This window comes from Gavialis gangeticus, unplaced genomic scaffold (genome assembly GCF_001723915.1).
Source record: "Gavialis gangeticus isolate Ggan-Ray unplaced genomic scaffold, GavGan_comp1, whole genome shotgun sequence".
NCBI classification, from domain to species: Eukaryota; Metazoa; Chordata; order Crocodylia; family Gavialidae; genus Gavialis; species Gavialis gangeticus.
The window spans coordinates 5,621,590-5,631,784 of record NW_017729001.1 but is presented as its reverse complement, the minus strand read 5'-3'; the positions used below and the strand labels follow the sequence as shown (position 1 = coordinate 5,631,784).

Genomic DNA, 10,195 nt, shown 5'->3' with positions numbered 1-10,195 from the left:
TATATGTATTTGCCCCCGACTGCTTACATGGTTTTTGTCTTCCCCTTCTCCTTCCCCTTTCTCTCTTCTGTTTTTCCCCACCTTCTTTTTATACCCCTCCACCCCCACAGCAGTGGCTCAGATATGCTCATCTACCCAAAGGATATACAAGAACAAGGTCAGAGAGATTTCCCATTGATTCACTCATGTCAGGGATTTCACTGTGCAAGTGACGTCACAAGGATGGTGTGGGGACACCCCTGAGATATGAGACCTCCTGGACACCCCCAGCCTGCTAGCTGGAGGGTAAATCAGCAGCCATGGGAGCTAGGAAGGAAACACCTGCGCTGGGGAAACTTTTTTCAGCATCTCAGTGAAACAATGACTAGGATTCAAACTAACAGCACCTTTGCTGGGCCAGCATTTCCTACATTGTGAGCAGAGTTGTACGTGTGAAAAGTTCATCTCTGAAAACACCCTCCCTTCACTGCACAAGCTGGCAGGAAGCAATGCTGCCCAACATGGCGAGAAAGCAAAGGGCCACATTTGCCCCTACACAGCACCGGGAACTTCCTGTATATAGCAGCCTCAGGGCCGGGCTTGGGCACCAGCACAGGCTGAAGGAGCCCTGAGGCTCATGCCCAGTATTGCACCACTGCAGCTGCTATGAGGAAACAGAGTAGTGAGTGTGTTGTGGGGGAGGTAAGGACTCCCATGTCACACCCCCTGTAACCTCTTCTAGATGCCAGCCAACTGCTGGCCTTTGCAGTGCTGCTGCTGCTTCTTCTTTTTTGTGTACTGGATGCAGTTTCATTTTCAAAGCTCCAGTTTCTGGAGTCATGTTATTACCTGGAAATATGTGTTTTCATTTTAGGGGAAAAAAAGGAAGATTTTAGCCTCTGTGGTTAGGGAGAGGAGCTTAAAGTGACTGTAACTGAAAGACTCAGGAACCAGCAAGCAGATGAAATGAAACAAAAGAAACGCAAAAGCCAGTATGTAAAGAAGGATTCTGAATTTGAAGGTGATTTTGTGATTTTTGGCACTTGACACCTGATTTTTCAATGCACCAAGTTCCCACAGTTCCTGCTGTCCCTTGAATGCAGGAGAAACACAGAGCACGAGGAGGGACTTGTACCACCTCTACTATTGCCTCAGGCCACCACGGTGAGGGAAAGGTGGGCCTCAGGCAATAGGAAACAGGGCTCAGAAAGAGGAATTCCCTTTCCTGAGATGAATCTATTCCAGAGTCAGGATTAAACCCCACTGCTGTGCTATAACTACATATCTGCTTCCCCTCTTCTGTCTGCAGAGATTTGTCTCTGTTCACTCCTTTCTGTACCTTATTTTTAGCTAAGGTTCAGCAACTCCAACAGGCCCTTGGACGTTTGCATGATTTTGGCCTGTCTAAGCTAACTGCTGTGAGGTTCTTGCTAGTACTCTTGCTATTGGGCTGAATGAGTTGACAGGAAGAGTAAAGTGAATTGGTTTTACTTTGTAAAGTGACTGTTGAACTAGCCCTTTTTTGCTCATCAGGTCTTTGACCCATATATGTTTTCATTGATATTACTTCCAGAAGTGCCTAAAATGTAGTAGGCATTCTTCCTCTTATTGCTTCAAAGAGAGATGGGACTGTCCAGTGCATGGCACCATGCACACAGAGATGGGCCCTGCCCTGAAGAACTTACAGCCTAACAAACAAGGACACGCAAGAAGTCACTTGATCGGGGCAGAGCAAGGAGCAGAACCTGTACTGCTCCAGCTGCACAACGAACTGCTACAGGAAAGACAACTGAAGCGAAAGCAGGGAGCTAAAGGCTGTTCTGAAGCTCTGTTTTCTTGCTGCATAAGAATATTTAAATCAGTAATAATGTGGCCATTGCTTGTAAGCTCTCAGGGCTTTAATGCGAAGAGCAGCTCAGGTTTCAGAAACTCCAATTAGGGTCCTGTGCACTGCACCCGAATTCCCTGTTGCAGTAGTGAAAAAGTGTTTAGAAACATGCAGCTTACAAAAGCCACGTAAACAGGCAGACAGCCAGGGTTCAAACTTAACAGCTAGGGACAGACATTACACATAAACTGGTTTAAGTGATGAGAAACTGGTTTAAGCCTGTAACAGAACAGATGTTCAGTGCACATAAACCAGCTTGAAAATGGCTGAAACCAGTTTGAGATAAACCTGGTTGAATGTAGTATCAGAGTTAATTGATCTGGCTCAAACCAGTTTATGCAATATCTGTCCCAGACCCCTTCTTGGTTTAAGTTAAATCAGAAACCTCCAGCGTCCCAGTGGATTTGCAGTTCTGGGCATGGCTCTGCTCCCTGCTCCAGCCCAGCAAGGCTGGCCCTTTCCCCTGCTCCCTGACTGCAGTCTCTGTTTGGCAGAGACTGCAGATACAGCAAGGTCTGCCTGGCTCCCTCCTGCTTCCCCCCATCCCCCTCACCACTCCCTGCTGAAAGCAGGGATTCCCCCCTCCCCTCTGCTTTACACAGACACCTCTCAGCATTAGCTACCACATGCTGGCGAGGGTCCATGCTGTGGGAGATGGGACAAAGACAGACAGGGCAGTATCAGGTTAGGGGTCTTTGATGCTAATCAGCAGGTAGCTGGTAATGTTCCGCCTTGGAAAAAGTTGTTTAAGAAGAGCTTGAACTAATGAGAGATCCTTTTGTTTTGCCAATGGGGTGATAAATGTTCCCTGTGTAACTTCCTGTGTAAGTAAATGCTGTGCAAATCCCTGCTGGTTCCCTCACTGACCGAGGGGCAGGGGGAGGGGCACACTAAGCAAAGCATCCTGCTGGTGCCTGGCCACACCCCCCTCAGCTCAGCATTGTGGAAGGGAAGGGAGGGCTGCTCTAGTCCTGTCCTCCCCACTCCCAGCTTCTAGCCTGAGCCACTGTAGGCGTGTGCCTGCATTTTTTCAGTCCAGAGGGAATGTCTGTACGGTTACAAACTGATTCAGCCTAGGCAGGTTAGACTAACCTACAAAGATTGAATTAATTTAGGCTCAGGCTTTTTGAATGTCTGTTCCTAGCCAACATGATCAAGTTGTTACGCCCATAGGATCATGGCTGGTCTAATCTTTAGGGAACCTATATTTGGCTTGTGAGGAGAGACTTGGGGCCCTGCTGGGAAGATGAAACCTGGAAGAGATGTGGGTGGGAATTTGGACTTGACTGATTTTGCTCTGCTTTTTCTGATCATGGGAACGAGAACCTATTCTGGTTTGCCCATAGTTGTTAGCTATGTTCTTCCTGCAGAAGCATTATGGTCAGAGAGAGCAAGCTGGAATGAACCCTGCTTGATTCCCACATCTCTTGCAGAGACTGCAGGGATAGTAGGTGTGGGCCTCAGTGGGTTTCAAAACATGGTGACTCAATAAACATGAACTCTTAAGATGCTATTTTTAGGGTTAAATATTAACAGGGGAACCACGTGAAATCACACCGTACCATTTTCACACTTTAACTAGGTGTGAAGCTGCATTGTTCAGCTGATCTGTCTGTGATCATAAGGTGCATGTCTTCCCAGGTTCCACAAAATTTAAACAAAGAATATTGTACATGTGCTACAGACACATGCAGCAAGAGCTCAGGGAATTGTGTAGCAACCCACTGTGGAACAAATGAATCTTGGGTCCAGAGATATAAACATTGTACATTACTGTCAGTCTGTGTAAAAGGGTGTAGTGGATACATTGAGAGGAAAAAAGGGAGGCACAGTAGGAAACATGATTTCAAAGTGAAGGTAAGATTATATGGTGGGAGGGACAGAGGCTTTTATCCAGATGCCAGCAAATCAGTTAGTGAATGAATGTTCTTCTGCCCAGGACACTTGACTAGGCTCCAGGAGGAAAGGTGTTGCCTCAGTGGAGTTAGATGATAGTCATCATGGTATGTGTATGCAGGAAGCTCCCCTTGGGATCTTAAAGCACTCTAAGGAGGTGGCAACTATAGGTCCCAGTGTACGGATGGAGTAATCCACCCAGACCGATTTGAATGGCTTTTTCCAAGAGTAAGATATCCAGCCAGGTGTTGCCTGAATTGCAGACTAAGCCCAGGCTTTCCAGGCTTATAGCTCTGCATTTTAGTTACTGTCTCATATAGATACTCCTCCACAATCTTGGAGCCTCAAAGGCCTATCATTCTTGCAAGGCAACTTCTCAGTGAAGGATACTGACAACAAACCCCTGTCCTGCAGGACAGCTGGCATCCAGCAGAGCTCTATGCTGCTGCAGTTCCACTGAAATCAATGGAGTAATGCAGAAGCCGACCAGGCCTCCCACCACGCATGGTTCCAAGGCATCAGACTGTGATCGGTTACTCAATGCCATGAGCCAGCTGTCAGCAGAGTCTTTTATGTGTCAGTTTCCGGTGGCTACTGGAGGGGTAGCTTCCAGTTTAGATCAGCAGTTCGCAACCTTTTTAGACTCAAGTAACACCTTGTTAGACTCTAAGCATCTCTCGTTACACTCAAGGTCCCACTCAGAACACTGTGGTTGTGGGGGCAAGGTATGGACGTGTGAGGTTTGGGGGGTGTGGGGACCCCCCCCACACACACACACTCCCCCCATGGCAGTCCCTGTGGGAGGGGAGGGTGCAGGGAACTCCTGCCCAGCGCAAGCGCTGGTGCCTGGTGGGGCGCGGCTCCGGCCAGTACTAGGTGCGGAGGGATGAGAGGTGCAGCCTGCCTGGCCCCTCTATCCTGAGGGCTCCAAGTGCACCTGCAGCTGCTGCCCTCGCACAGGGCTGCCCCGCTGGACCCCATGGGGAAGCAGGGGGGACTCCCTCCACTCCTGGTCTGTGGAGCTGTGCGGCGGGGTCTGGAAAGGAACAGCTCCAGTGCAGGGCTTTCCCCAGTGCATAGCCCCCACCATAGAGGTGGCAGCAGCAGCGGACCGGGAACCATAGAGCTGGGCCAGCTCCTGCTGTATTTTGTGTCCTGGGAACCATGCGGCGTGGCATGGCACGGAGACAGCTGGCCCAGCCGGGCACCCCACGGGAGCCATGGTTCCCAGCTGCAACACTGGGACACAGAACGCAGCAGAAGCCAGCCTCGCCTCACAGTTCCTGGTTGGCTTCTGCTGCCGCCAGGTCCCAGTCCCACCTGCTGCCACTTCCTCTCCCCCCTCGCTGTGGCTGCCACCGCTACCCTTCCCTTGATGCTTTCCTTCCTTCCCCACCCACTGCCACCACTCTCCCCTGCCCCGCTCTGCCCGCCGCTCCCCACCTGCAGCTCCAACATGACGCAGTTCTGGCTGCAGGGCCGGGCCGCATGCTGCAGTGGGAGCACCATGCAGCCGCCTGCTGGGCCAAGCTGGGTCCTGCTGTGCCGCGATACTTCCCCACCCACCCCCCGCCCATTCTGACCCAAGTTCCCCTCTTGTATGGAGCGAGGCAGGAACAGCCCTAGGGCCCAGGGCCCAGGCCCAGACCCTCCGCTAGGGCAGAAGCTTCCAGCAGGGGGGCTGGGGAGGGAGGCTGGGCTGGTGGGCCTTGCTGCTGCTGGGTCCTGCCACTGTCTCTTCCTGGGTCCTGCTGCTGCTGGCTCCTGTCATCTTTGACAGGCAGTCACGGGAAAATAAATATTAATTTTTAAAAATTTTTAGGTGCCCCATGGGCCGGACAGAATGGCCAGGCGGGCCGGATGTGGCCTGTGGGCCATATTTTGCCCACCCCTGTTTTAAAGTAACCAGTGAATCACAGTGCTGATGACAAGGGAAGAGTAGCTCCTTCCTCCTTTTTTTATTTACAGCTCAGCCAGGACATTAAGGGGAGGCTACTTACCTCAGAGATCTAATGGGGATCAAAACTGACTTCGAGGAATTTATTCGAAGAACCTGGTATAAGCAGCATCATTTCCTCTGGGTAGCTGCAAAACACAGTATTCATTGGTGCTAGTCACTCAGTAAGCGTCTCTTTATTTTTCCGTTGCATGGGGTAGTTGTTGGCTAATCAGTGTACTGAAAAAAAGCAAGTTTCCCCATTTTTGGTCATTAGCAGAGGAAGCAGCGGTGCTTTCCACAACGTGCTCTACAGCACACACACTACTCTGAGCATGCTGTGGCGCTTAGAGACCTTTGGCACTCTACTAGGTAGGTTCAGATGTTTTCTTTCCATGCTTGCTTCTGGCTGTTGCGTTGCTGTTGTGGTCTCCTTTAAAAAGTCCCTCTTGTGAGTCGTTGCTCTTCTCTTTTGACAGTGGCTTGTTTATGATCAGAAGGAAAGAGGGGGCTGTCAGCTCCATGGGCTGTGTGGGGTTCAGTTGGAGTGTGCATGTAGATAGATACAGGCCGTTAGGAGACTGACTCACCCGATAGAAAAACAGAACTGTTTCATCAAACTGAAATTCGAAGGTGAGTTGAATGCTCTAGATCTTCTGCTAACCTGGGTCAGTGGAAACTGATAATGTCTTTCTGGGAAAATGTTCCTTCTACTGGAAACAAGTAAAAAGCAGAGTGAGAAACCGTTATGAAAAGAGGTACTTGTTCCTTCACAGACGGCAACAGTTTGTGACAGGTTAAATGAGCACTTTCTTTTGGGTTTAAACTCTGTGGTTTCTAGATCCCCACTTGGGGAAGTGGTATAAAGCAAAAAGCAACTTTGAGGGTTTGATGGGGGACTGGATTTAGGGTAAAGTGGGTTTGGGGATTGAGAAATGGTAGTCTTTGCCTTTTAGCTGGCAGTTTAAGAGTCTGTGCCACTGCTAGCAGTGAGTGGCTAGCAGCTGAGGGATGCTCCTTTGTGTTTGTGAGATGAGCTCACTAAAGCTTCTAGCAAGAGAGAGCAGCAATTACTAGCCAGCAGGCACTAGCTGTTGATGGTCACAGCAAAGTAACACCAGACAGGAGGTAATGGACGCCCTAGACCTGATTCTTCCATCTTGGGGCTGGTTGGGATAGAGTAGGCGATGCTGAGCCCCAGGATGCACCTGTTCTGGGAAGAGCTGCAGGCCCCAAGTCCAGGGCAGTCACCAGCAAGTCCAGAGCCTTTCACCAGCATTGAAGCTAAAGGAGTGTTTTGGTTTAGAGATATGCACTCCATATTTTTAAATGGGGCCAAGCTACTTGTAGAAAAGGTCTTGATTGATTTAAGGGGCACATGGGCACCTTTGCGTACCAAAGGAACATCAGCCCAAAGCTGCTTCTCCTTAAATATTGGAAGAAGCTAACGCTGAGATAAAATTAGCATGAGGTGCCTGTGCATTGCGACTCCCTGCTGTTGAGGCACCTGTTTCACCAGTGTGTGAAGTCAAGACACGTGATCACCTGGGAATAGAAACACTACTACATATATATTAGTGGCATTTCATTTTAATCATGGAAAACTATGGATTTTGGGTTACTTTTTTAAATCTGAATATTAGGGATTTTTTTTAAATCAGAGAAAACCAGGATCCTTGGTGATCACACATCCAAAAGCCATATCAGTGCTAACACCCTGGTTACATCTTTCAGATGCTTTCACTGAGGCCACCCTTTAGGTGGCAGATGACTTGGAAGCTAATGGAACAAATGTGGATCACACCAGTTTTCACCACAGCGTCTAAGTGATTTAGGAACGGTCTTTTAGGGTGTCTAAGTGATTTGGGAACCCCAGTGCTATTGAGAGGTTTTTACCCTGTATCACATAAGGATACTGGAGAGTCAAAATCCTGTGGACAGATACTGTCCCACAATACCAGGCCTGAGAATTGTTCTTTTAAATTAGCTTAACCTCGTTCACAGTGACTGTGGTGCATTAGTTGCATTAATGACAGTAATGATTGCAGACCTGCACTGGGAATACACAAACGCATCATGTTATTGTGGCTACTGAGACATACCCATGGCATTTGGAGATTAGCAGCTCTTCGGCAACAGGAAAGAACAAGTCAATTCTGTCCTTGCTAACTGTTGTGCAGTCCAACCCCCGCTTGTTTAGACTAGGTTGAATAGGTAGATGGGAGGAGAGTTTGGTGCAGGATGCTTTAGCAGATTATTAATCTAGAGACAGATACAAAAATCTAATGCAATACCAGATGAGTAAAGATTCATTTTGAGAAAAGGTCACCACCAGCTTGATGACTTGTGCTAACTTACTACAGTTCATTTAATCATATGCCCAGAAGTGAGGGCTACAGTCAGACCTAGTGTAGGTGGGGACATTTCCACTCATATCAAAGAGTTGCACATCCTTGTATCAAGTTTTGCTTCTTCCCACCTGGATGCCATGTGGGTTGCATCATGAAGAAGAAACATGCTCACCAGGTGCTGAGCTCTGGCAATGGCCAGGTGTGTCCTGGCTATTACAACTGCTTGGAAATGGGATTTCTATCCCATCAAAATGTTGGAGCTAGAGACAGAGTGTTCCCAGGATTAGGCAAAATAGCAGAATCTTTTCTTTTTTGGTGGGACTGATATTGAGAAATCTTTGATTTTGCATACAAGCAAATGTTTCTACAGCCCAGTGGCCTGACTGCTGGGTGGGTACTCTTCCCAAATCCCCAGCTGGGTACAGTGTGTTAGCTGCCTGGCTGCCTTGGAAGCCAGTTACCTATGGAGCAGCCAAGTGCTGGAGACCAGCTCCTTTAAAAGCCAGACAGTTCATTAGGCAGGGAGCACAGGAGCCAGGCAGGCCAGAAGCACTGCTTGCTGACCCGATTTCTGCTATATGTTTCAACACAAGCAAAATGTTCATGCAGAACATTTTGACAATAATGAACCACCATTTTCCAAATGGCAGCTCTTTTATTGGAAAAACTTTGCCCTGCTTTATGGGTGCTACCAGATGCGATAATTTCCCAGAGATTGTGTTTAGTTCAAGAACCAGTTGGCTGCAGCTTGTCACTAAAGCCAACAGAGGGAATCTTGGTAGGCATGAGAGAAACCAGCATCTGAGGAAGTGATTTCTGGTGGGTGTCTTATAGTCCAGCTACTGAGCTAATGCAATGTCTATAGTTTTAGTATGTGGAATTAGAGAATTGACTCTGGGAAACCCAGCACATTTTTGACAAGAGACACCTGGATTGTCGCTGCCTAGACTTGTATCCACCAGAAGTTTGTTCTCATTGCAAAAATTACTGGGCAGAGTTCTGGGACTTGGGCCACAGGGGCCAGAGAAGAGGACCAGAATGGTCTCTCCAGACCTTCAAATCCAGGAACTGTGTGCAAGAACTTATTAGGTATCCTGGGAAAGTACATGCAGGTGGGATCAGAGCCTGTCACCTGCCTCTCCACTTGTAATGTCAAAGTCTTTATGTCGGGACGATGGTAATAGTCCCAGGGCAGAAACCAGTCTACATTGCTTAGCTTCATCTCCATCATTTACAGCGTCAGTAGGCCTTCCTGCGGGGTTGGATGGACACTGGGAGCTGCTTTACTCCAGCCTCTGGCACATTCCACGTAGGAACCCGAACTTCCACCTTCCAGGAAGCCAACCCTTGTCTCAGCAGGTCACCTGAGCATGAAGCCCCAGGGAAGAGCATTACAGATTAAATGATTTAGGGGAAAGGAAAATGAGTCCTTGTGATCTAAGAGATAGAAAAAACCCATAGGGACTTTAACTGGCTTCTTAAGAAGCCGGCATGTAACTATTCAATAGACTAGAGCACACCCCCGCCAGCTAGCCCTAAATAGCAGTTGGAAAGGTAGTTTCCAGCTCCCTGGATACACTAGAATCTGCTTGCTTGGGACTAGTCAGCTTCCCTCCGGGCATCCTCTCCAGTTGTTGTGGGCCCCCAGTTGCTTGTGGGCAAGTATTGTTGTGAAATTTGCCTGCAAACACGCAGGAGAACATCCGAGTCCAAAGTGAAGCTGATTTTTTATTAGTGCTTTAGTCTCTCTGTGTCCCAGATTCACCACTGCATTTGAACTGACATCTACCTCTGCCAAGGTCTCAGAGCTGTAGCTAAAATCTTCTAGATAATCCAGAAACATGTCATTGCATTATGCATGTCATGTTTCTGTGCAGCTGGTAGGCTTGCTCAGCCATTTCCAACTTTAGAATAGACACTCTGTGCTTTGATCTCATCAGTGTTCAGAGGGTGGTGTTTACCCAGTAGCTGATGAGAGATCTTTGAAGGAAAAACAGGTATGTGGTACTTTTTCTTCCTTCCAATGAAAGGATCCAGTTTCCAGTTAGCATCTGTCACTGTTAGATCCAGGGTGTTCAAGGTGGGCTAAAGAATCTCAATGTCTTCCTACTATGTGCAACAACTGATGTGATTCTTTTCCACTCT

General features: G+C 48.3%; 1 protein-coding gene and 1 long non-coding RNA gene across 5 annotated transcripts in view; one reads left to right on the top strand and one right to left on the bottom strand.

Moving 5' to 3' along the window:
* LOC109290306 overlaps positions 1-4,279 on the bottom strand; it is an 18,406-nt gene extending 14,127 nt beyond the window's left edge. The window contains exons 1-2 of the long non-coding RNA XR_002095569.1: positions 4,266-4,279; positions 3,290-3,291 (exon numbers count right to left, since the gene is read on the bottom strand). This is a non-coding gene — a long non-coding RNA (uncharacterized LOC109290306). The remainder of the gene's footprint in view (positions 1-3,289; positions 3,292-4,265) is intronic.
* Positions 1-10,195, top strand: part of LOC109290305 (leukemia inhibitory factor-like) — a 50,187-nt gene that overhangs the window by 21,386 nt on the left and 18,606 nt on the right. The window contains exon 1 of one of the 4 annotated variants that reach the window (XM_019506743.1): positions 5,657-6,071. The exons of 2 other annotated variants lie outside the window; for them this stretch is intronic. In XM_019506743.1, coding sequence (XP_019362288.1) covers positions 6,035-6,071 — 37 coding nt within the window. In that variant the 5' untranslated portion in view covers positions 5,657-6,034. Of the gene's footprint in view, positions 1-5,656; positions 6,072-10,195 lie in introns of those variants that run through there. One more of the 4 variants, XM_019506741.1, reaches the window with a different exon arrangement.